At 45.2% G+C, this 27,797-nt stretch overlaps 2 protein-coding genes across 2 annotated transcripts in view; both read right to left on the bottom strand.

Annotated features, from left to right (window-relative positions):
• adcy8 (adenylate cyclase 8 (brain)) overlaps positions 1-27,797 on the bottom strand; it is a gene marked incomplete at both ends in the record, with an annotated part of 139,562 nt that overhangs the window by 42,658 nt on the left and 69,107 nt on the right. The window contains 4 exons of the mRNA XM_083782771.1: positions 11,015-11,147; positions 18,693-18,833; positions 20,515-20,673; positions 27,197-27,324. Coding sequence (XP_083638897.1) covers positions 11,015-11,147; positions 18,693-18,833; positions 20,515-20,673; positions 27,197-27,324 — 561 coding nt within the window. The remainder of the gene's footprint in view (positions 1-11,014; positions 11,148-18,692; positions 18,834-20,514; positions 20,674-27,196; positions 27,325-27,797) is intronic.
• LOC310870545 (tripartite motif-containing protein 16-like) lies at positions 24,299-25,990 on the bottom strand (the record flags this gene model as incomplete). Its single annotated transcript, XM_083781788.1, has 1 exon — positions 24,299-25,990. The coding sequence occupies one exon, from the start codon at positions 25,988-25,990 to the stop codon at positions 24,299-24,301; it is 1,692 nt and encodes a 563-aa protein (XP_083637914.1).

The following is a 27,797-nucleotide window of genomic DNA, read 5'->3' as shown; positions in this document are numbered from 1 at the left end:
TTTACACTGGATGGCGTGTGTTCGTTAACCTGTGGGTCACCATTGGTTTCGGGGGTTTCCGGGCCACCACATGACATGCCGATCACATGACCGAATAAATAAATACATAATGCAGTCCTATGTGATGATGTTATAAAACATTGCAAAGCGCTCGCTCTACACCAAAGCCTGTAGCTTTCAAATGAATTGTGGATAATGATCAGGATTATTTTCCGATTCTAGGACACCCGTGCGTGTCTTTTGAGGACACCCATGCGCAGAATGGAGTGAGACGTGTGGGGACAAAAGCTGTTTATAGAAGGGGCTAGTGCCCCTTTAAAACAACTTAAAGCATAATGTGTCAGTTCAATTGATCCAAGCCGGAACACAATCAATGTATTGATCGATTGATCATTAATTAAACAGTGAAATACATTTGTCCAATTTCTCTCACATACCACCTGTTGTACCTCTGCGTACCTCTAGGGGTAGTAAGCATACCACCATTTGAGAAACACTGGTCTAGGACACTGACCTCAATAGCTTTGGTCAATGGCTCTATGTGTATACCGTAAATACCTGGTCAACAAAAGTTCCTGTCCGATATCGTCTTTGTCGGGCGAAAACCACACATGAGTGAAATAATGTCAAAAGTAGCAGATCTACAAGCTTAAAATGTGTCGATTCGTGTCAGATTTCTAGCTACATTGGATCAAGTAGGGCATTAATTATAACAGAGAGAGAGAGAGAGAGAGAGAGAGAGAGAGAGAGAGAGAGAGAGAGAGGATATGGAGATAAGAGGTTTCTGCCAGCAATGAATTATATGAGGGCAGCGACAAATCTGGGATAGCCACCTCATAAGGGCACCTGGGGACAGCTCGTCATAATGAGGTTTGTTCCCCAGCTCCCTCCTTGGCTGCGTGTGCAAGAAACTGAAGCGCTAACTGCTACCGATGAGCAGGTTTGTGTCATGAATGGTTTCCTCTACCATCACCCTGTGAACTGTGAAGTGCATTGTAAAGTGCTCTGAAGGGTCGTAAAGACTAGAAAGGGTGTTGTATAAATGCAGTCCATTTAACATTTACCACCATTCGACCCTGACAACTTGGTGGAGCCTTTGACCAGCGTGTGTTCCTTATAAGCAGGAGATTGATGGTGAGGCTGGACACGAGCGTCACAGTGAGCGACCAGACACAGAAGACAAGTCTACACAGCTTTCCGGTTTCTCCCGGTGCAGAAATCACACGCCAACATCTCCAGGTCCAGCATTAGCAGTGATTGTTCAGTATAGCTCATGCAAAGCCAATGCATATTTGGAACAGGTATTGGGACGAACGTGAATATGCACTTCGGACAGCTGAATCCTGAGTTCAATATCCCTCAATACAGTAGTGGTAGTCTGTGATGTCAGAATGATATGCGTTTGGCCACGGAATGAAATACCCATCATCTGTTGTCAGTTGTCACACCCGTTTTAACCGTCTGTCTTTTATGCCCATCTGTCTGTCTGTCTGTCTGTCTGTCTGTCTGTCTGTCTGTCTGTCTGTCTGTCTGTCTGTCTGTCTGTCTGTCTGTCTGTCTGTCTGTCTGTCTGTCCGTCCGTCTGTATCCCTTTTATGCCCATATATGGATCTATCATTGTCAGGCCATATATGGGCATATTTGGGGTGTTCTGTTGTGGAAAGTCCTTGAAGATGCTATCTTCGAATATATGTAGAGCTGTAGACATAATTGACAGTGCATAAACATAATTGCCTTCCTTAATGCATTAACATCAAAAAACACCAGCTGCTCACAGACAGCCTCTGCAGTGCTCTAACTGAAAGTGACAGGAGTCTGTTTCATTTCTATCCTAATGCCCTTGAATATGATGGAATAAGATTAACCATAGAACACTAAACATGGGTGATTATTCGACGATTGCAGTTTTCATAATGTTGCTGATGTCTGAGCTGGGTGGGTCTTTCAGTACCTTCATGATGCTCAGTGACATCATAGAAGGTAGGTTTGTTTCCCTGATTGTTCCTACAGGCAGGTGTTCGGGTGAATTTCACCCGTGTTTAGTGATGTTTAGAAACATCCAATACACCCACAATGGATTTTTTTCTTCTTCACTGGACCAATCTCACATGGACCAAAGGAGATTTATTTATTTATGTATCTCTCTTTTTTTAGTAATATTTCAAAGTAATATTTTGAGGAGTACCTCAAGTTGCCAGCATGTATTGCTGTATACTGCAATATATTTTGATGAGAAATATGTTTAGTGTTCTAGGGTTAAGGATTATGGTAAGCTCACATATCACACATATCATAATTCACTAGCCATATGGCTATGTGTCGCCGACCCCCAGGAGTCTGCGGACACAGTCTGCGGACACAGTCTGAGGACACAGTCTGCGGACACAGTCTGCGGACACAGTCTGCAGACACAGTCTGAGGACACAGTCTGAGGACACAGTCTGAGGACACAGTCTGCGGACACAGTCTGCGGACACAGTCTGAGGACACAGTCTGAGGACACAGTCTGCGGACACAGTCTGAGGACACAGTCTGCGGACACAGTCTGAGGACACAGTCTGCGGACACAGTCTGCGGACACAGTCTGTGGACACAGTCTGAGGACACAGTCTGAGGACACAGTCTGAGGACACAGTCTGAGGACACAGTCTGTGGACACAGTCTGCGGACACAGTCTGAGGACACAGTCTGTGGACACAGTCTGAGGACACAGTCTGAGGACACAGTCTGTGGACACAGTCTGCGGACACAGTCTGAGGACACAGTCTGCGGACACAGTCTGAGGACACAGTCTGCGGACACAGTCTGAGGACACAGTCTGTGGACACAGTCTGTGGACACAGTCTGAGGACACAGTCTGAGGACACAGTCTGCGGACACAGTCTGAGGACACAGTCTGCGGACACAGTCTGAGGACACAGTCTGCGGACACAGTCTGAGGACACAGTCTGCGGACACAGTCCGTGGACTTGACTTGTAAACGCTGTAGGGTATGATCAAGTAGGGTGTTCATTTACAACAAAAAAGTTAGAATATGGACATAAGAGGTTTCTGCCCGACATAACTCAAGTACCCTCAGTACTGAGGGTATACTTGAAGTTCCAAAGGTTGAGAATCAGTGTGTTGAACATGCCATTCTCTCTATAAGCTTGTCAGTTGGATTTTGTGCGTGTGTGTGTGTGTGTGTGTGTGTGTGTGCAGGACAGATGGTAACACTACATAAATTACCATGCACCTACAGTATGACCCCGAATCTAATTAACGATTATGATGTCTGTCTGTCTGTCTCTGTGTGTGTGTGTGTGTGTGTGTGTGTGTGTGTGTGTGTGTGTGTGTGTGTGTGTGTGTATGCGTGCGTTTCCGTACTAACGTGTGCTTTACCGTGCATGACTCAGGCAGTAACATCGTTCATTCCGTCGTTCATTCATCCAGATCTCACATAATCATCTGAGTTGAATCGACAGGTTTCACTAATGAAAGTCATCAAGAGTGCATTCATACCTCAATTAATTCCTGCACACTCTCACTACTGGAGGCTTCTATATACACTGTTTCCCAAACAGTGGGTCGCAGACACATCTTTGGGTAGCGGGCACATTTGTATGGGTTGCGAGCAGAGTTGGGTGTAACGAGTAACGGAATATTTCGTTACTGTAACGACACTACTTTGGTCGGTAACGAGTAATATAACGACACTACCTCCTCCAAATTGATAATCACACTACAGTTACTGGTCGCTGCAGCGCTGCAGTTACTCGTTACTTAATTGCGTCATGTGGCTGCTTTCAGCAGTGTTGCTTTGGACTTGGAGAATAATGCACACAACGGAGATGAGTTGAACATGAACAGTAATGGTGCGCTGGAGTCGCGGACTAGAACATGTCAAACCGGTGTCAGATCAGCAGCAGCACAGCACTTTTCGCTACTGTCGTGGACTCGTAGGGTGGCCAGACGTCCGGTTTTAGACCCACCTGTCCTACTCCCACCTCAACCTCTGGCCGGACACATCATTGTCATTTTTTTTGTGATATAGCCTACAGTGCTTGTGTCATAACTGTCATTTACGTCGTCTCAGTATTAAAATCTCCGCAGCAGCACTGCTCTGCTCCACACAGCGAGCCAGTCTCCCACTGTCACAGAGACGGAGCAGACGTTGGGGTGTTGCCATGTCCGCTTATTATAAGCGACTTTGGGCTTGTTTTATAATAGCCTAGTCAGGCTTCTTTTGGGCTTGTTTTCATAGACATGGCTGCTTGTTTCTCTTCCAGAACCTGGCAACACTGCCAGCTGGGAGGTTCGGTTTGTTTGTTGTAGAATGTGTGCTCTCAGAGTTAGTTAATGCAGAGATGAATAAACCAAATATGCCGACATGAAAAACTACATTTAATGAGCATGGAGCAGGGGACTCCACATCATAAAGAAAGGGATCCTAAAGCACTGTGAACATATAGGCTACTGATTTATCTCAGTCTCATTATTTTTATTTTTATATATTTGATTTGATTGATTGAAGAATTGATTAGAAGTTCGCATAGAAAAAGTTTTACAAGGTCAAGAGAACCACTGCACTAGACCGTTTTGGAAAGGCCCATTTTGTTTTATTCCTCCACAACCTGGTAAAGAGCATAAAGAAAGATCTTGTGTATATGTCCTCCTTATTAGGATTATAAAGATTTGTTAAGTGGTACATTATGTGACAATGCGACAGGCAATGTTATGGAGTAACGCAAAAGTAATGTAACGAGTAGTGTAACTAGTTACTTTCTCCAGGGAGTAATCAAGTAGTGTAAGGCATTACTTTTTTCAAAATATGTAGTGTATTACTTTTTTGAGTAACGGACCCCAACTCTGGTCGCGAGTAAATATCCCCTTTATTCTTTTTGAATAGTGAAGATAGCAGATCTACAAATTCACAACAAGAACGCTGATTGTGATCCTGAGCTGATGGACTTGTTAAGACCACACATTAGTCCGTTTTCAAATCTAAACGGTCCACAGAGTTCCACCTCCCTTCCCTCACATTTGCACAGTTTTCAAACTGCCTTAATAATAGACAAACCTGGACTGCAAACTAAAGCCATCATTGTGCATTGCCTTTTCATGAACAAATTATGAGTTTTAATGCTATTCCTCGCTGCCACTAGCTAACTCACTTTTCAATGGCTGTTATTACTTTGTTCTGCATGTTCTCTGTGTGTGTGTGTGTGTGTGTGTGTGTGTGTGTGTGTGTGTGTGTGTGTGTGTGTGTGTGTGTGTGTGTGAGAGTGTGTGTGCGCGCGTGCATGCGTGCGTGCATGCGTGCGTGCGTGCGTGCGTGAAACGAAAAACGAATTACTTTTTTTGGGATGACTTTTGGCTGTTGGACCAAATTGACCCTTACAGGTCTATAAGTCTTCACATGGAAATTAATGGACTAGTAATTATGGGTCCATTTGGTTCTATTAGTAGTTGTGTACAGTACAGAAATTAATAAAACGTAAACCTCAGATTCAAAAGGAGCAATGTAGATTCCGTCCTGGTCGTGGAAGAACTGACCAGATCTATACTCTTGCAGGGATCCTGGTGAAGGCCTGCAGGGAGTATGCATATCCGTTCTACATGTGTTTTGTGGATCTGGAGAAGGCATATGACTGGGTCCCCTGAGAGGTTCTGTTGGAGGTGCTATACGGGAGTATGGGGTGAGGGGGACCTTGTTAAGGGTCATCCAATCTCTGTGCACCCAAAGCAAGAGCTGTGTCCGGCCAGTCCGGGTGCTCGGTAGTAAGTCGGATTCGTTTACGGTGGGGGTCGGCCTCCGCTAGGGTCTGTTTGTGATTTTCATGGACGAATCTTGAGGCGAAGTCGTGGAGGAGAGGGTATACGGCTCGGCGAGCTAAGGGTTGCATCACTGCTTTTTGCAGATGATGTGGTCCTGGTGGCACCATCAGTCCAAGACCTTCAGCTCTCACTGGACCGAGAAGGAGATCAGCCGGAATATCGTGGCATTGTAGTCGCTGTACCGCACTGTTGTGACGAAAAGAGAGCTGAGCCAGAAGGCAAAGCTCTTCGTTCAAGCAATCTTCGTTCAAGCAATCTACGTTCCTACTCTCACCTATGGTCATGAAGTGTGAGTCAGAATACAAGCGGCCGAAATGAGTTTTCTCCGACGGGTGGCTGGCATCCTTTAGAGATAGTAGTATCCTTTAGACTAGTAGTATAGAGTAGCTAAAGGAGCCAGCTTAGGTGGTTACGGGCATCTGGTTAGGATGCCTCTCGAGCGTCTCCCTAGGGAGGTCCTCAATGCACGTCCCAATGGGAGGACACCCCGGGGCAGACCATGGCGAAGTTACTAATGTTTCCCTGGAGAGGGAAGTCTGGAGTTCTCTGGTGGAGCTGTTGCCCCCGCGCCCCCAATTTGGATAAGCGGTTGAAGATGGATGGATGGATGTACGTACCGGTTTTGTATTTATATAGCAGACGTGAAATACTCACACTGGCTTTACTTGTGTATCAATACTTTACTACTTGACCCCACTGCAACTCTGAGAATACTTTTTACGCCACTACAATTATTTGAAAACTTTAGTCACCAGTTACTTAGATTACAAAACATGCATTAACCAATTAAGCTCTATTTCATACTTTCTCCATTGAAAAATAGCAGTTCTAAAAGCTGACAACGCGGTACATTCACTACAACGATGCATATTGAATAATTCATATTTGTTGTATTTGAGTGCATTAACTCAAGTAGAAATTTGACTGAACAACTTTCACTTGTAGTTGAATAATATAATATTTGACCAGGGGTGTCTATATACTTTGACTCACATACTTTGCCCACCATGTCCAGGACTGGGATGCCCAGAGCGGGGTTTCTCAAATGTTATATTTTCACTTTTATGATATTTGGAATTTATCAATATCACCTCAGTTTAACCACAATCTACATAGATCTCTTCTCCAAAAATAGCAGATCTCCAAGATTGTGATCTGATATTTTTGGTGAATGTTCCCCCCCAGATATATGGTTGCTGGTGCTAAATGGGCTACCGGTAAGTATTTAAACGTCAAGAATAAAGTTATTTTAAAATCCGTCCTACAATGGAAGTGGATATTCTCTCAAGTTTTCCTTGTGACATACTGTATCCTAGGGGGAAAGATTGACTGAAAATAACAGATCTATCGGCTATTTTCAAGTTCTCTTGTCAACAAGTCCCTCCCTAACATTTTTGTTGACAAAATTGTCAATATATTACCATAGTTTTAGTCGTCATAGCATAGTTTTAATTTTTGTTTTCATTCAGTTTACCCCAGTGAAAAAAGGTAGTCGACAAACCTTTTTTGGCATAGTTTTAGTCGACGAAATCTGGGTGTCCTGTGCCCAAAGCTGTCCCCTGCTGCTCTGCCAGTAAGTCAGACAGTCAGTACTAGAAAGGTAGTGGCATTAGTCCAACCATTACTAACACTAAAGGTAGCGTGGCATTAGTCCAACCATTACTAACACTAAAGGTAGTGGCATTAGTCCAACCATTACTAACACTAAAGGTAGTGGCATTAGTCCAACCATTACTAACACTAATGGTAGAGTGGCATTAGTCCAACCATTACTAACACTATCCCAGTAAGTCAGACAGTCAGAGAGTACACTGGGTTCCCCCCCTCCTGCTCCCATCTGGGAACTCTCAGGCAGACTTGATGCTCCGGCCACCAAACGGCCTGGCCAATCAGCGGCAGCTAGAGGCAGGATCAAGGCAGCACTGTGTATGCCTTGATCCCGCCTAAGCTGCCTATGGGGCAATCCCCACTAGGGAACCCCTCTAGCTGTCTATGGGGCAGTCTATAGGGAACCCCTCTAGCTGCCTATGGGGCAGTCTCCACTAGGGAACCCCTCTAGCTGCCTATGGGGCAGTCTCCACTAGGGAACCCCTCTAGCTGCCTATGGGGCAGTCTCCACTAGGGAACCCCTCTAGCTGCCTATGGGGCAGTCTCCACTAGGGAACCCCTCTAGCTGCCTATGGGGCAGTCTCCACTAGGGAACCCCTCTAGCTGCCTATGGGGCAGTCTATAGGGAACCCCTCTAGCTGCCTATGGGGCAGTCTCCACTAGGGAACCCCTCTAGCTGTCTATGGGGCAGTCCCCACTAGGGAACCCCTCTAGCTGCCTATGGGGCAGTCCCCTAGGGAACCCCTCTAGCTGCCTATGGGGCAGAACCCCTCTAGCTGCCTATGGGGCAGTCTCCACTAGGGAACCCCTCTAGCTGTCTATGGGGCAGTCTATAGGGAACCCCTCTAGCTGTCTATGGGTCAGTCTCCACTAGGGAACCCCTCTAGCTGTCTATGGGGCAGTCTCCACTAGGGAACCCCTCTAGCTGCTTATGGGGCAGTCTCCACTAGGGAACCCCTCTAGCTGTCTATGGGGCAGTCTATAGGGAACCCCTCTAGCTGTCTATGGGGCAGTCCCCACTAGGGAACCCCTCTAGCTGTCTATGGGGCAGTCTCCACTAGGGAACCCCTCTAGCTGCTTATGGGGCAGTCTCCACTAGGGAACCCCTCTAGCTGTCTATGGGGCAGTCTATAGGGAACCCCTCTAGCTGTCTATGGGGCAGTCCCCTAGGGAACCCCTCTAGCTGTCTATGGGGCAGTCCCCACTAGGGAACCCCTCTAGCTGCCTATGGGGCAGTCCCCACTAGGGAACCCCTCTAGCTGCCTATGGGGCAGTCTATAGGGAACCCCTCTAGCTGTCTATGGGGCAGTCTCCACTAGGGAACCCACCTATGTTCCAGGAGTCCATTCTCAACTAGAAGAGCTGTCGTTTTTTTATTCCTCTGTGAAGTTTAATGGATCGTTTCAAAAGCAACGTCTCTGCCAAGAGTCTCTACCAGAATAAAAATACAAAATAAAGTTTACTGTCTGACACTTTTATTGTCATTGTCATTGTTGGCTTGCACATAGTTTTATCATAGTTTACTTTGTGTGGCCTGTGTTCTTCATTGCAGAAGGGAATTGTGTGAAACGTATAACTGGTGTGCTACAGTAGATATTGGAATGTAATGTATGTATGTATGTATGTATGTATGTATGTATGTATGTATGTATGTATTTGGTTGGAATGGGTAGGGTTTAAAAAAAGGCAAGAATTTGCTCTGGTGCACTGGCCTAAAAGTGGGTCCTTAAAAACTGCTAAAACGTCTGAAATGTATGTATGTAGGTATGTATGTGTGTGTGTATTTTAAAAGGGGGGGGGGGGGGGGGGGGGGGTAAAAATCCCTGCCCGCAATACCTTCCTATATTTAAAATGAGTCCAAAATAGGATTACCAGTGAAGGGCCAACTGCCTATTCACTGGGGACTATGCAAGGCAGAGGCGTCCACCCCCCTGAGTCCAAGTTTAAGCTAGACCGCATACCTAAAAATACAAATATGTATGTATGTATGTATGTATGTATGTATGTATGTATGTATGTATGTATGATGTTTAGTTATGCTCACATTGTCCCAAATACATTTTATGTAACACACATTATGCTCTCTTTGTACAACAGCAGTACTGTATGTATATTGTTGCTGTCGGGAAGAAATGTCAACTTCAACAGCCAGACAGTGAAGAAAGCAGGAACAACTGCGAAATATTTGATGCATAACCTTGGATCCTGCCATTAGGTATAGGAGATATATGCTGCCTCTTTATTCAAGAAGATGCATTTATGCATTACACGTGCATGCAGTTATGCACGCAGTCACTCGCATGCACGCACACACGCACGCACGCACGCACGCACGCACACGCATTGCTGTCATTTCAATACAACTATAAGAATATAGTTACCTCCTGACTGTTTGACTGTGCACTTTTTTGTGTTTTATCATTGTACATTTTGTCGCGCTTTACATTCACCCATTAACACACACGCACGCACGCACGCGCACACACACACACACACACACACACACACACACACACCCTCACACACACACACACACACACACACACACACACACACACACACACACACACACACACACACACACACACACACACACACACACACACACACACACACACACATTCACTCATTCACACATCCATTCACACAGCCATTTACTCCATCACACACCAATGTCGGATGGAACTATGCAAGGCACCAACCTGCTCATCGGGAGCAGTTTTGGGTTCAGTGTCTTGCTCAAGGACTCTTTGACACTAACCCAGGTGGATTGAACTGGGAACCATTCCGTGGCTCCCTCTGAGCCACTGCAGTGCCTGAGTGTTGATTTCCTTCAGCCCTACAGTATATGACGTTTTGCCTGGTTAAACTGCAAAATTAATCCTAATATTTTATTATCTTTTTACAGTTTCCACTGTGGTATCTTTAAACAACAGTGTTTATCTAGTTTCAGTAAGTACAGTATTTATGTCCGGTTACTGTTTCGGAGCAAAATGAATGTATCCAGTGTACATTAAATGGCATCTAATCAGTGGCCTGGCGTCCACTCCCTGAACAGGGATGCAGTATTTTAGTTGAGTTGACAGGAGCTAAACATAATTTATCCTCCAACGTGTGAGAGGGCGTTGCCAAAAACAACACCAATACAAGCTAATCACTTCTTCTTGGCAACCATGCTATACTAGAATATATTACACCTCAGCAGTTCTTCTCCGAACTGCTGTTACACCCAGGGTAGTTTGACTCACGGACCAATTGGGACCGGTCATAGCACTTTGTTCAGAGAGTGAATGATAATCCTCTTTCCCTCTTCGTTCGCAGTCAGTCAGTCAGTCAGTCAGTCAGTCAGTCAGTCAGTCAGTCAGAATAAAAATACAGAAGAAGTTTGCAGTGTGTCACAAAGTTTTGTCCAGTTTTGGACATGCGGCACGAACTGATGCACTGTGGGCTTATCTTCTATTTTTTTAAATCGCCAAAGTATAAAACAATGCGTTTTAGCTCAAATCTAAAATGACACAGATACTTTCCCAGTCTTAACAGGCTACGAAGGCCAAACACATGCAGATGAGCGGACAGGGTTTGAACTCACGTGGTGCTTTCCCACAATGTTGTCGAAGGGAAGCTCGGGGCTCCAGGACGCTTCGTTGAACGTGGCGCTGCTGGCCCGGCGGTCTGCCGAGCTGCACGCCTCCTTCATGATGTCCTCTGGAAGAGACAGGAGGCTGTCCTCCACACAGGTGGAGAGGAATGCAATGAATGACATTCTGACCTGAGATCAGATTCATACGAGGTTTCCACTGGACACACACTGGTCTGATTAACCCATTCTGACCTGAGATCAGATTATAAAAATGTCAGTCGTTCTTCGATTTTTCAAAAATAGCAGACCTACAAGCTCGTAGCGCGCCACTCGGTGGCGCGCTATGAGCTTGTAGATCTGCTATTTTTCAATAGCTAAAGCATAACATAGTGCTAACACCAAAATGGGTTCCCGACCAGAATGGGTTAATGACATTCACCCAGTTGCATTCCGCTGCACAAACCTCTTATCTCTAGATATTCTAACTTGCTTTCCGAAATTACCATATTGTGCCGAAAATATATAGACTCTGATTTTAAGACGACCCCCATTTTTCAAGACTCGCTTGTGGAAAAATAATATTGAAGTCCAAATAGTCTAGTCCCTGTTTATAATACGACCCCGTTTTTTATGATATTTCCATTGGAAAAAACGTAGTCTTATATTCAGCACAATAGGATACGTCATAGGCCAGCCACATCTATGGATTTTAATGTTTGTTAGAGCCTATACAGTACTGTCCCCTTCGTCTGTACCAGGCCAGTACCTAGAGGTACCTATAGGTTTTTAAAAGAACCTGGGTACCTCTGGAAGCCACACCTCTGATGGGTGTGGTTTAGTCTTAAGGGGTGTGTTTTTTTCACCCACTGTGTAATATAATAAACGGACAGTAGGTGGCAGTAGGACAGTAGGACAGAGGCCAGAGCAACAATATTTGCCTCTGAGATGTAGTGGAGTAGAAGTAAAAGTATTGGAATTCATGAATACTAAAGTAAAGTACAAATGCCTCAAAATTGTACAGTACTTAAGTAAATGCACTTACTTTCCACCACTGTGGAATGGTGAGTGACTTTCTTAATATCATTTAAATATAAAAACTTAAATTAATAGGTTTACCATGCATGCCAAAATAGGATCTTTTCAATGGTTTTGTGATGTCATCAGGAGTAAGTCAGTAACAGTTTATATTTACCCCTGACTGTCACTAGGCTCTTTGAATATGCTTTCTCAAAGCCTGTATCTGTTTAAGAGTAATAAAACAAGTCTAAGGTTTAATCCAGGGGTTTTCAACTGATTATGAACCAGGGACCACCACCCTGACTGAAACTTAACCTGGGGACCACCACCCTGACTGAGAATCAACCTGGGGACCACCACCCTGACTGACAATTAACCTGGGGACCACCACCCTGACTGAGAATCAACCTGGGGACCACCACCCTGACTGAAAATCAACCTGGGGACCACCACCCTGACTGAAAATTAACCTGGGGACCACCACCCTGACTGAGAATCAACCTGGGGACCACCACCCTGACTGAAAATCAACCTGGGGACCACCACCCTGACTGAGAATCAACCTGGGGACCACCACCCTGACTGAGAATCAACCTGGGGACCACCACCCTGACTGAAACTTAACCTGGGGACCACCACCCTGACTGAGAATCAACCTGGGGACCACCACCCTGACTGAGAATCAACCTGGGGACCACCACCCTGACTGAAACTTAACCTGGGGACCACCACCCTGACTGAGAATCAACCTGGGGACCACCACCCTGACTGAAAATCAACCTGGGGACCACCACCCTGACTGAAAATTAACCTGGGGACCACCACCCTGACTGAGAATCAACCTGGGGACCACCACCCTGACTGAGAATCAACCTGGGGACCACCACCCTGACTGAGAATCAACCTGGGGACCACCACCCTGACTGACAATTAACCTGGGGACCACCACCCTGACTGAGAATCAACCTGGGGACCACCACCCTGACTGAAACTTAACCTGGGGACCACCACCCTGACTGAGAATCAACCTGGGGACCACCACCCTGACTGAAAATCAACCTGGGGACCACCACCCTGACTGAGAATCAACCTGGGGACCACCACCCTGACTGACAATTAACCTGGGGACCACCACCCTGACTGAGAATCAACCTGGGGACCACCACCCTGACTGAGAATCAACCTGGGGACCACCACCCTGACTGAGAATCAACCTGGGGACCACCACCCTGACTGAGAATCAACCTGGGGACCACCACCCTGACTGAAACTTAACCTGGGGACCACCACCCTGACTGAGAATCAACCTGGGGACCACCACCCTGACTGAAAATCAACCTGGGGACCACCACCCTGACTGAGAATCAACCTGGGGACCACCACCCTGACTGACAATTAACCTGGGGACCACCACCCTGACTGAGAATCAACCTGGGGACCACCACCCTGACTGAGAATCAACCTGGGGACCACCACCCTGACTGAGAATCAACCTGGGGACCACCACCCTGACTGAGAATCAACCTGGGGACCACCACCCTGACTGAAACTTAACCTGGGGACCACCACCCTGACTGAGAATCAACCTGGGGACCACCACCCTGACTGAAAATCAACCTGGGGACCACCACCCTGACTGAAAATTAACCTGGGGACCACCACCCTGACTGAGAATAAATAATAATAATAATAAAACAAGTCTAAGGTTTAATCCTATTTAAAGAAATAGGCCTATCAGTTTTTTTTCTTCCTGAAAACCCTAAAAAAAATAACTTAGGCATAACTAAAAAAACATTGCATGGATGCACCTGGGACGTATCCTCAGTGATGTATCCTGAGGTCATTATTTTAAGAAGAAGACAACATTGAAGTGACATAATGGACACATTCCTTTGTTTTGTTTTGTCTTGTTTGATTATTGTTCAATGACATTCATTTGGAAAACTGCTTTGGGGTTAAGCAGAGGAATATACTGAGGGTGGAACCCCCCCCCCCCCCACTCTCTCTCTCTCTGTAGGCTGACTACTGTATACAATTAACATAACCTGTTTGGCTAGACACTGGGGAGAGAGAGTCAAATACTACTAAAAGATTGCAACAGACTAGCATTTTTAATCAGCACAAACCAGGACATGCTAAATACAGGCATGTTTGGGTACAGAGCCTGCTTTTAACTAATTCAGATGGCATTTGGCATTTGGGGTCCTCAGAACAGATTGTTCAAAGACTGAGCTTAAATCTGAATTTGCTACACCAAATCATAAGAAAACAAAAAGAAAGCTATCTCACACACTGGAACAGATCTACTCAAAACCAGAGCAAAATGGAATGCTATTTAGCTCTAAACAGGGAATACACATTAGTAGAATACTTGAGCACAGTAACTGACCCAAAACTAAGGAAAACTTTAACTCAATATAGACTCAGTGAACACAGTCTTGCGAGGAGAGCACAGTTGGCACCCTGGCACCATTGTTTGGGACACAGCTAAAGGTGTTGAATGCGCCGTGGGGGGTGGGGTAATATGAACTGTCTTGCCAGTAAACTGAAGTTCCCTGGCAAGTATTAAATTAAATTCGTATTTAACATCATTAAATACGAATTAAAATACTCTATATTCTCTTGCATCCAAAGAGCCTAAAGTATTACCGATTTCCAATACTTTTACTTCTACTCCACATCTCAGAGGCAAATATTGTAATTTGGCAGGCAGACAGACCCTTACTATCAATCTATTTTTTTAAAACCTCCTTTTTGTAAAGAAAAACACTTGTTTCCCAATAAGTCACTTTTAGTTTCTATAAATAACAAATCAAAATGAGAATAATAAAAGGTTTAACAACTTTGGGTATTATGCCCTAACATTATTTAAATGTTTCTTTAAGATGAGATGACTTGTAACATTCTTGTTAAGCTCTAAGTAAGTAAAAGAAAAAAAGAGACAAATAGTAAATACAAAGTTCAACCAAACAATTACGTTTTTTGGCTGTTACAAATTCTTCTACTTTGTAGAATGTTCACATTGTTTGAACAGGTAAGACTATAAGAGCGAAAGTGTGACTACTAGTGCAATTTGATCTGCATGGCTCAGCCCTTCAGTGATTTGTGCCCTCACTTTATCATACTGTACATGCCAGGCAACACACGTGTGGTCATATGCGACCTGCATGGCATTTTGTAACGTGGTTCTGCAACTCTCTAAGCCCTTCCAGCCTTTCAAAGTGTGGTGTTAGTTGGATTCGGGGGTTGAGGCCAAGTAGTAGCCTGACCAGCTTATTAGCATGTCTAAAGAGACACTTGAAGCTGGAGATCCTATCATATCGTTCTCAACCTGTGGGACCCCAGATGACAGTGAAGTGACAATTTAAGGACTTTTAAGACTTTTATAATGCCTCAAAGGCTCTAAAAGAAAAAATACCATTACTGCATCAAAAGTAATCAGCAAACCATGCTATAAAAACTGGTCAAACTGGTGAAAATAGCCGATCTACAAGTTCACAACGAGCTTGTAGATTGGCTATTTTCACAATATTTATCTGTGGAACCATTCTGTTGCTTGTCTGGGTGGGGGATCCCCAGTTCAAATATGATTACTTTGGGGGTCCTCAGAACAGGGGGTCCTCTCAAAAAAAATTACAAGATATATTGTGCCAGTTCAATTCTTGTTGGGAGCGTACCTATGTTCCCCGTGTTCTATGTTCCCCACCATGCAAAAAAGGTTCTTTGTTGAATATTTTGTTTTACATGCTGTAATTATACAGTTTGGCTGATTATTCCAATGAATTGGATTCAGTTGTAAAAAGAGCTGGCTTATTTAGTGGGTGGAAGGGGCCCGGTTGAAAAGTAATATAAAGTAATATGTAACTATATTACTCTTGATTCCAAGTAATAAGTAATGTCATAGTATTACTATTTCTAATGAGTAATAAGTAAAGTAAACATATTACTCTTAAGTAATATTGCCCCAGATGACAGTTGGTAACCATTTGGTTACCAACGCTCCATCATTTAGGCTGCATATGGGGACCACCTGGAATCCCCCCAAGGACCACTGGTGGTCCCCAGACCACCTGGAACCCCCCCAAGGACCACTGGTGGTCCCCAGACCACCTGGAACCCCCCCAAGGACCACTGGTGGTCCCCGGACCACCTGGAACCCCCCCAAGGACCACTGGTGGTCCCCGGACCACCTGGAACCCCCTCGAGGGCCACTGGTGGTCCCCGGACCACCTGGAACCCCCCCAAGGACCACTGGTGGTCCCCGGACCACCTGGAACCCCCTCAAGGACCACTGGTGGTCCCCGGACCACCTGGAACCCCCTCGAGGGCCACTGGTGGTCCCCGGACCACCTGGAACCCCCTCAAGGACCACTGGTGGTCCCCGGACCACCTGGAACCCCCTCAAGGACCACTGGTGGTCCCCGGACCACTGGTTGAGAACCACTTATTTAAATGCACTAAGGGGGTAGCTTCATCTCTCTGCTAAGGGGGTCCCTGCTTCATATCTCTCTCAGCTAAGGGGGGTCCCTGCTTCATCTCTCTCTCAGCTAAGGGGTCCCTGCTTCATCTCTCTCTCAGCTAAGGGGGTCCCTGCTTCATCTCTCTCAGCTAAGGGGGTCCCTGCTTCATCTCTCTCTCAGCTAAGGGGGTCCCTGCTTCATCTCTCTCTCAGCTAAGGGGGTCCCTGCTTCATCTCTCTCAGCTAAGGGGGTCCCTGCTTCATCTCTCTCAGCTAAGGGGGTCCCTGCTTCATCTCTCTCTCAGCTAAGGGGTCCCTGCTTCATCTCTCTCTCAGCTAAGGGGGTCCCTGCTTCATCTCTCTCTCAGCTAAGGGGGTCCCTGCTTCATCTCTCTCAGCTAAGGGGGTCCCTGCTTCATCTCTCTTTCAGCTAAGGGGGTCCCTGCTTCATCTCTCTCTCAGCTAAGGGGGTCCCTGCTTCATATCTCTCTCAGCTAAGGGGGTCCCTGCTTCATCTCTCTCAGCTAAGGGGGTCCCTGCTTCATATCTCTCTCAGCTAAGGGGGGTCCCTGCTTCATCTCTCTCAGCTAAGGGGGTCCCTGCTTCATCTCTCTCTCAGCTAAGGGGGGTCCCTGCTTCATCTCTCTCTCAGCTAAGGGGGTCCCTGCTTCATCTCTCTCAGCTAAGGGGGTCCCTGCTTCATCTCTCTCAGCTAAGGGGGTCCCTGCTTCATCTCTCTCTCAGCTAAGGGGGGTCCCTGCTTCATCTCTCTCTCAGCTAAGGGGGGTCCCTGCTTCATCTCTCTCAGCTAAGGGGGTCCCTGCTTCATCTCTATCTCAGCTAAGGGGGTCCCTGCTTCATCTCTCTCAGCTAAGGGGGTCCCTGCTTCATCTTTCTCAGCTAAGGGGGTCCCTGCTTCATCTCTATCTCAGCTAAGGGGGTCCCTGCTTCATCTTTCTCAGCTAAGGGGGTCCCTGCTATTAAGACTTAATAGCTCTGCTCATCATGGGCCGACGCCACCTGGTGGTTGAATAGCTACTCCACACTCCACAATAAACCTGTGGGTGTGGCTGAGAATCTGGGGGTGTGTCTGTGGGTGTGTCTAACATAGATACCTGTAGGTACCCATGGATGTCATTTTGAGATCGAGGAAGAAACGGATAGGATTGTACCGTACATTCCCCATCCCCGGCAAAGGCTATGGACTGCTTTGCCCTTTTTACTATTAACTATAAAAAAATGTATTATAATAGTAAGAAAAGGCAAGGTGGTTTAGGAATAAGTGGTTTAGCATTGATGAAAATAGAGCCCTTAGTGCTTGTTTAGGGCAGTATGAAAGACAATAAGACTATAAAAGACATCTGGTCATTAGTAAAATTATACCTCTGGTCATTTTAAAGTTCTGTACACTCTACGTACCTCTGGTCATTTTAAAGTTCTGTCCAATCTACGTACCTCTGGTCATTTTAAAGTTCTGTCCACTCTACGTACCTCTGGTCATTTTAAAGTTCTGTCCACTCTACGTACCTCTGGTCATTTTAAAGTTCTGTCCACTCTACGTACCTCTGGTCATTTTAAAGTTCTGTCCACACTACATACGTCTGGTCATTTTAAAGTTCTGTCCACTCTACGTACCTCTGGTCACTTTAAAGTTCTGTCCACTCTACGTACCTCTGGTCACTTTAAAGTTCTGTCCACTCTACGTACCTCTGGTCATTTTAAAGTTCTGTCCACTATACGTACCTCTGGTCATTTTAAAGTTCTGTCCACTCTACGTACCTCTGGTCATTTTAAAGTTCTGTCCACTCTACGTACCTCTGGTCATTTTAAAGTTCTGTCCACTCTACGTACCTCTGGTCATTTTAAAGTTCTGTCCACTCTACGTACCTCTGGTCATTTTAAAGTTCTGTCCACTCTACGTACCTCTGGTCATTTTAAAGTTCTGTCCACTCTACGTACCTCTGGTCATTTTAAAGTTCTGTCCACTCTACGTACCTCTGGTCACTTTAAAGTTCTGTCCACTCTACGTACCTCTGGTCACTTTAAAGTTCTGTCCACTCTACATACCTCTGGTCATTTTAAAGTTCTGTCCACTCTACGTACCTCTGGTCATTTTAAAGTTCTGTCCACTCTACGTACCTCTGGTCATTTTAAAGTTCTGTCCACTCTACGTACCTCTGGTCATTTTAAAGTTCTGTCCACTCTACGTACCTCTGGTCATCAGGCTGCTTGATGAGGTACGTCTCGATGTTGTGCCGTCGGAGGAAGTCGTTGCGGTCCTTGCCGTGTCCTTCCTCCACCTCGTAGTCCCCGTTCAGATGGTCCAGAGCCGCCTTGGAGATGTGGATTCTCCTGCAAGATATACGCCACAAGCAGAGGGTCATCGCCATGCTGGAATGTGGTGGACATTTTTGTCTAAATTACTTTTTATTTTTCTGCTGCAGACATCCTCAATTAACATTTTTTGTTCATATGCTTTATCTGTAGCCTGTAGCTTTGCATCTTCATGTCGGTGGCTTCCATTGACATGAACATCCGTTCCATTGAATTAGTAGCCTGTAGATTTGTAGCTGCCGGTGTGAACACAGCATACAGTAGCTGACTGCTGCATTCACACTGTCACTGGCAGATGCAAAAGATTCAAAGATACAAAGCTACACAACATATGGATCTTTGCAGCTGAAGTTGAATCTACAACTTTTTTGTAGCTTTGTAGCTGTCAGATGTATCTTTAACCACTTCACTAATCACTTTATTATTGGTCCTCACTAATGTATCTTTCATGTGTATCTTCATGCAATGAATGGTGTATTTGCATCAGCCTGTGTGAAAGCAGCATTTACTGAACTTTTGTGAAAGTGAAATGATTGCTCATTCAGAACACAGTCCCACACCAGCTGTGTGTTCTCCGTCAGCATTGTGCTCAAGCCACCCACTGAGCAACACAGTGACCTTGTGTGACCTTGTATCAGCACCCTGCTTAGAAGTTTACACTCCTATTGCCTCAGAGGCCTCGGGTAATTTCAACAGTCATTGCTTTATTATCAGGCAGCTAATTAAGTTGATCAATTGCTTAATTAATTCATGTCCACAGAGTATACACACGGGCCGTCACCGCCCCATTGCACCGAATGAGAAGATATGTTCTCTATGTGTCAGTTTCACATAATATATAATAGCTCCAAAATCCATGGGGAGGCGTATAATTGAACACACAGTACATTACACTATAGATGTAACAACACCAGTGTTACATTGCACTGTTGACTGATATTGTCATTCTCATGGGTGAGGGGAAAAAAGTAATTGGAAAAAAGATGGTCCCTTCATGCATTAGACATTAGACAATATCAGTCACCAGAAGCAGGGATGTGTGTTTCATGAGTCTAACATTCCTTAGAAGGACAATATCAGTCACCAGAAACAGGAATATGTTTTCAATGAGTCTAGCATGGATAACATACTGTAAACTTTGAAGATGAATATAGACTTGGGTCGGGGGTGGCGGGGGATTCTGATAAAATATCAAAATATCAAATCAAGTCTGTAGTGCACACGAAACCCTGAGACGTTAAAATGGCCCCAGAAGTGTCTGAAAGATGACATGAAATGAAATAGAAATAATCTTCATCTAGGAACAACATCCTCGCCGATGTTGTTCAACGACCAACACCACTGGTGTGGTGTGGTCTCACCCTGATGTTGTTCAACGACCAACACCACTGGTGTGGTGTGGTCTCACCCTGATGTTGTTCAAAGACCAACACCACTGGTGTGGTGTGGTCTCACCCTGATGTTGTTCAACGACCAACACCACTGGTGTGGTGTGGACTCACCCTGATGTTGTTCAAAGACCAACACTATTGGTGTTGTGTGGACTCACCCTGATGTTGTTCAAAGACCAACACTATTGGTGTTGTGTGGACTCACCCTGATGTTGTTCAAAGACCAACACTATTGGTGTTGTGTGGACTCACCCTGATGTTGTTCAAAGACCAACACTACTGGTGTTGTGTGGACTGAGTGGACTCACCCAGGGATTCCTCCGGACTCGAGCTTGTTGGCGATGTCCACGTCCCACGACCAGACGTCAAACTGCCACTTCCTCAGTCCCAGCACACCGCACAGCACCGAACCCGAGTGGATCCCGATGCGCATGTCGATGTCGTGTTTTGTACGCGATCGGACGTACCTGGAAAAGGACAGAAAACCGTGGTTTGGGGACAGCGTTTGGAATTTGTTCATGTGCACGAACGTACAGATGTGACATCAAGGACTTGTTATGTTTGCTTTCAGCAAAGAGTCGGAGCCAATCACTGTGATTTTCACCTCTTGGGACTGAACCCAATAAATCCCAGTGTACAAATTGAAACATAGTGTACAAAAATGTCCATAACAGACCTAGAGCAAAACAAGCAACACACAAACACGATTTAGTAGAGGCATCACTTTCTTTCTTTTTTTGACTGCTTGTCAGTTGGATTTTGTGTGCGTGCGTGCGTGCGTGCGTGTGTGTGTTGTGTGTGTGTTGTGTGCGTGTGTGCGTGTGCAAAAAAAAAGAAAGAACTAAACATTAGCCGTGAAATGAATATTCCACAGCCATCCTCTGTATCTCTGTCCTGCACACTTTTCACACAAATTACTATTTCTCATTTCATACTCAAATGACCAGAGTCCTCCAGAAGGAGCGAGGTGAATTTACCGGCCGACCGGGTCGCCCATGAGCCGACTGGCCGACCCATGGGCCGACCGTCCGACCGGGTCATCGGGTAAATTCACCTCGCCCTCCCTCCAGAGTCCAATATTACACCCCAGACAAAGGATGACCTATACGGTGTCACAATGACAAACACAAACCTCTTATCTCCACTATTTCACTTTGTAATTTGTATTATATTTGTATTCTTTTTTAAGCATGGATCATACTACAGTGTCACACAAAAGTAGCAAAACGAGACATGTGGTAAGCTTGTAGATCTGGCATTTATTTTGCCATTTCTGATTGAGTCTTTTTGTGAAAGTGGTTAACCACTAGAACCCTTGCATCAGGTCCCGTTGGTGTGTTGCCATGTGTTGTTGTGGTGTCCCACGCACACATGCACGCACGCACATATGCACGCACACACGCACACACGCACACACGCACACACGCACACACGATCATAATATCGATAATCTATTATAGAACAGGGTGACTGTAGTGTACAGTTGATTTAAAGGACAATTCAGCTTTTTTTGAGGGGCGCAAGCCCCTCCTATATACAGTTTTAATGTTTGTTTTAGTTCAATGTTTGTTTTAAAAACGCCATTGACAATAAAGAGGGTTTAATGTTTGTTTTTAGTTCCATGTTTGTTTTAAAAATGCCATTGACAATGAAGGGAAAATTTACGTCGTCTTGTTCCTAACACAAACATTAAATGCCATTAACAATAAAGAGAGAATAAGAATAAAGAGTTTGTTTTGTCACCGTTTGTTTTACATCACCATTACATCACCTAATCAACATGAGTTAGACTTCACTTCACACGGGTGTGATTTTAAATATATTGGTCAGTGTTGTCCACTCTCCGAGTCCCCCCCCTGCAGCCTAGAACAGAGACATGTTGTTTATTGTCACTGCATGCAGTCCACAGTGGTAGTGTCTGAACACTGAACAGACTTGATGTAGTGTTGATAAGACGACTTAGTATGAAGTCTCGTCTCAACTGTAAGCTATTATAAGCTGTAGTTTCAAAACTATTCACTCATGTTTGATTCCCTGCTTTGACCTTGTTCACCCCAGGTTTAGGATGTTCACATGATGGGTAGTTCCTTTGACCTTGTTCACCCCAGGTTTAGGATGTTCACATGATGGGTAGTTCCTTTGACCTTGTTCACCCCAGGTTTAGGATGTTCACATGATGGGTAGTTCCTTTGACCTTGTTCACCCCAGGTTTGGGATGTTCACATGATGGGTAGTTCCTTTGACCTTGTTCACCGCAGGTTTGGGATGTTCACATGATGGGTAGTTCCTTTGACCTTGTTCACCCCAGGTTTAGGATGTTCACATGATGGGTAGTTCCTTTGACCTTGTTCACCCCAGGTTTAGGATGTTCAAGGGTAGCAATACTGTTGATTACGCAGTTATGAACAATATATTGTTCATAACTGTTCATAACAATATATTGTTCATAACTGTCTATATTAGTATTTATATTTCATTTTTGAGGGGCGCTAGCCCCTCATATATAGCTTTTCATATGCGCCTCAAATATGATGTACATTTGTGGCAACACAAACATTAAATGCCATTGACAATGAAGGGAAAATTTACGTCACATGTAGAGAGCAAATCGGCTAGCCAATCATATAAATTCAGTTGTTCATGAGATGATGTATGATGATGTATAATGATAAGAGCGCCCCTCGCTTCACACAGGTGTGATTTATTTTATAGTTGTACAGTCGGTTGGGTGTTATTCGTTTGATAAAATGACCACAATAGCGACAAGAGCCTTTTTTGTGATTCATTCATTTTGGCACTTCTAATTGGCTATACTGTGCTTTTAACTGTTGCCAATATAGTATCCTGACCCTACATCGAGGGTTGGCACTCTCCTTGAAGTCACTCAATGGCAGTGGTTCTTGACCTTTTTCTGGATCAGGGCCCGCTGGAACCTTCGAAAGTGTCCACGGCAAACCCATCTACTTTTGAACCCATGTGAACACGGCAGCACCAGGCCATAGTTCAGTGGAGATATGGGTGGGCCACATGAATACAGAGCATGTCATCTGAACACGGCAGCACCAGGCCATGGTTCAGTGGAGATATGGGTGGGCCACATGAATACAGAGCATGCTTGTTTTACTGCTCAATCAACCAATGGTGTTCTGCATTTGATCAGTGGAACTGACGTAGTATAGAGTCAAGAGGTGACTGCTAGCCACCTTCCAGTGACACATTGGGGATATGTCTAACCTCTTCTGACATACAGTAGGAGAGGTTAGAACGTACCGGTATTCCATTATCTCCCCTCATATATACATGTTACAAACACGGTGTGACTGGGTAATGATTCCATTGTGTCTGCTTCTTGTCCAGATCAGGGAGATCAAAATTGACCCTGTAACACTGACAGTATACAAATGGAACCAAAAGGACCCTAACATGATACGGTCAGAGTTATGGCCAACCCACACCAATGATTCGCCATACACCTCCTTACAACATGCAACTACCTGCGACAGAATGGTGCTTTAACTGGACATATATCACACACAAGCACCGAGGTGCAACGAATATCTGTTACCACTGCAATGATTCTTGTGACTTGACGTAAAGCGACATGGATGCATGCATGCACGCACTACGCGCACGCACACACGCACGCACACACACAAGCACGCACACGATGCAACCTCAAGGTCAAATAAGAGGAAAACACGTGCGCACACACACACACCAGAGCCGGCTAGTGTGAGAGAGACAGAGGGAGACACACCTATAGATAACTTGGATGGGAGCTAGCGTGCCAATAAAGCTCCTTTGAATTGAACCACCCGTGACACAATGCAACGGCATGCACCGTGCACCGACATGCAATGGGACATATCAGACCGCTGCGATGACCGCTATAACGGTTTTGTTGCGTCTTAAATCATTGGTGTGGTTTGGGCTTTAAGGTTTTGTTGCGTCTTAAATCATTGGTGTGGTTTGGGCTTTAAGGTCCTTGAACTTTTAAAATCTGAGAAGCACTGATCTAGAGCTTAGTGTTTGAAAGCCACTTGCAATACCCCCATGAGCCACCAGTAGGTCATGATCCACAGAAATGCTGCTCTATGGCCTGGCAATGTACTTGAGATCACACAATTCAACAGTGTTGTCAAATGATCTAACCACAAATCCAGGATGGAGAGGCTGGGTGAATGTGGTCTGGACTCTGTGGAGGAGTGTCATGTGATGTGGAGAGACATCATAGAAGGCCAGAGTACCTGCACTGTGGTCCAGGTACACTCCTACTCTGAATGACACGGGGCCATTGATTTTGTGATCAATGTTTCCATGTCGAAAACAATAATAGCCATTATAACACCGCAAAGACCAAGATTTAGCGTTGTATCCAAATTGACAATCACAATACTTTCCTGTTCTGCCGATGTCTTTATATGCGACCGCTATTTCAGTGCTGTATCCACTCCAGTCTACCTCCCAGTAACAGCGTCCAGTCAGAGCCTCTCTACTCAGAACCTGATGCCATTCAGTGAATCTCTCTGGGTGATGAGGATGTGATGGGCCTTTGTACACCTTGGTTGCTTTTCTGTTCCCTTTGGACAGAGATAGTTGTTGTTCTGCTGTGTTTGGATCCAGTGTGATTGGACATGAATATTTTAAAAACTCAGCCCTGGTCTTGGGCTCTGGTGTTGACAGTAAAACATCAACTCTGTTCACTGCATCTGAGACATTTGACCCCTCCTCTTTTAGAATTCCCTCTAGTTTGTCCCTCACCTTTGACACAGCCACAGTCACATCTTCAAAGTATCTCAGAGGAAGGACGTTGCTGTTGACTGGGTGTGTATATTCACATAATCTTGATAGGGAGGTGTAACCGTCTAGAAAATGGATGTGATCCTCTGTGTGTGAGAGCTGCTCCAGCTCAGCATGTCTCCTCCTCAGGTCAGTGACCTCCTGCTTCACACGCTTCCTCTGTTCTTCAACACGACTCACTTTACATTTTTGCTGGTCTCTGATCATTTCCCTCACCTCAGATTGTTTCTTATAAATGGAAGAGTTCAGCTCAGTAAATACGGCATTACTGACGTCCACTGCTCTATCGGCAGAGTGATTGATGGACTCCGCCTCCTGGTGAAGCACCTTCACGTTTTTCTCTCTCTCCTGGATTCTCTGCTGGATGTTCTTCTGACTCGTATGAAGCTCTTTCTGCCTCTCAATCCTTTCTGCTGCAGCTGAGATCGTATCATGCCCATTGTGTTCCTCCACTGAACACAGCGAACAGATACACTGCTGATCAGTACGACAGAAAAACCTCCTCACCTCGTTGTGGTGAGAGCAGATGTTCTTCTGAATCTTGCTGGAGGCTTTAACCAGCTTGTGTTCCTTAAGGGCAGGAGATTGATAGTGAAGCTGCAGGTGAGTGTCACAGTAAGAGACCAGACACTGAAGACAAGTCTTCACAGCTTTCAGTTGTCTTTCAGTGCAGGAATCACAGGCCACATCTCCAGGTCCAGCATAGCACTGATCAGGAGGAACAGCTATGAATACAGGAGTCTTCAGGCTCTCCATTACCTCGGCCAGCATGGTGTTTTTCCTTAGAACAGGTCTTGGGAAGAACGTCTGTCTGCACTGTGGACAGCTGAAAGTCCCTCTTTGATAATCCTGATTCCAGTATTCCTCAATACACCTACTGCAGTAGTTGTGTCCACATGGAATGCTCACTGGATGCTTCAGCAAATCCAAGCAGATAGAACAACAGAACTTTATCTGGTCCAGTTTAACTCCCTGTTCCGCCATTTTACAACCGACAAGGCTGAGTTTACTTCAATGTTGCCTAAAAATTCAAACCTGTAAAAAAACTTGATGAATGACACCATAATTATTTGACACTTGATTTAAAAAGCAATGGCATGTTTGTGATGACGACATTGGCCAGGTTTCCCAAAGAGATTGTAGGTTCTGCGTAGCTTCCGCACGTGCGTAAGAGCCTTCTAAGGTAGCACGTAGAAGCAAACCCCTTTCCCGAAAGCCTTTGTTGGCTACCTTCATTAGTAGCAGTTGGTTCTCATGAGCCTGGCGTTACGTGCGACCTAACTGGCTTGGGGAAACACCACTTGCATTGGTTCTCAAGATCACTGTGTCCCGTGTCCCATTCTGTATGTGCATGCTCATATATGGGCATAGTGGTCAGATCGGCATTTCCGGACAAATGGATCTCCATAATAAGGGCGCTATACTAGTGTCCTTCTGTTTTTCTGCTATTGTGGGGAAAGCAAATCTCACGGTTCCCTCCTCTGTGCATACATCCATTTCTCATGTTTTCTTTATGCCACCATATCATTCTCTCTCTCTCTCTCTCTCTCTCTCTCTCTAACAGACACTGTGACACATTTAGGGCAGAGCGTTACGTCAGCCAGGCAGACAGAATGGAGGCCTAAACGGCAACGCCTCCGGCCCTCCACGGAGAACAAACTGTCTGATGACCTGATTGCACAGCTAGACGCTGTCTGTCTGACCGTCAGTTGATCGATCACTCAATACGTTGATGTTTGCACTTTATCTCATGTACGCTGGCACTTAATCTCATGTACATACCTGCTGCTATGTGGACCAAAGTGCTACCACCTTTGTGGATAACCGTACGCACCTTACTTCTAACCTCAAGGTTCAAGGTGCCTTTATTTTGTCTCCTAGGAGAGGAATTTGTCTTGGACACAAAGACCTGCACTGCAGTATACAATACATGCAAGACAATAGGGTACTACACAGTGACTCATACAGCATATAAATAATAAAGAAACACCAAAGCCAACATACCTAGTCCAAAAAACAACAGCACCTCAAATTTTCTTAGCCTGCCCGATGGTGGCTTGTACTGCATCAGCTATGCTATGTAATGTGTTGTATATTATGTACATGACATCTGACCTCTTCTTCCCCTGTCTGACCCATGCAATAAAGTATAGAAGTGGAACACAATGAGCTCAAAGAGGTGATGTTTACCGTATAGTCTTTATCATGCTGAGTCCCATCTCCACGCAGCAGTGGGCGTGGTCTTGCCTGGGCTCCGGGAGACCGGACACGCAGTAGTAACAATCCCCAAGGATCTTTATCCTTAGACAGTGATGCTCCTAGAAAACGCACGCACGCACGCACACACACACATATTATGTTACATTATGTTACAATCCTGCTCAGTCCTGTTTTGCATCTGGAGAAATGTCAGTTTTTTTGTGTAGTGCAAAAGAGGCTTTAGCTATAAAAAAAAGAAAATAGATGTAGGCCTATAAAATAACTAAAGTATCAATGCTATTTCCGTTTATACCACAGCGTGAGCGTGGGACGTAGGAGGTGAGCTGTCTAAAATGTCAAATCAACTAATCAAATGATTCCCGAGCGCAGCATGGCTGCTCCAAGAGATGGGTCAAATGCGGAGAACAAATTTCACTGCGTTAACGTGTGTGACAAATGACTTTGAGTGTCTGTCGTCACAAAATCAATATAAAAAAAGTGTGATATTAGATTTGATCTAATCTATATTCCCAATCCTAAAATATTTCTTAGCTGAAATAACGGGGACAAAAACAAACAACCCACCTCCCCC

This window comes from Protomyctophum parallelum, assembly GCF_964188405.1.
Source record: "Protomyctophum parallelum genome assembly, chromosome: 14".
NCBI classification, from domain to species: Eukaryota; Metazoa; Chordata; class Actinopteri; order Myctophiformes; family Myctophidae; genus Protomyctophum; species Protomyctophum parallelum.
The sequence above is the reverse complement of the archived record's forward strand: the minus strand, read 5'-3'. Positions and strand labels throughout refer to the sequence as shown.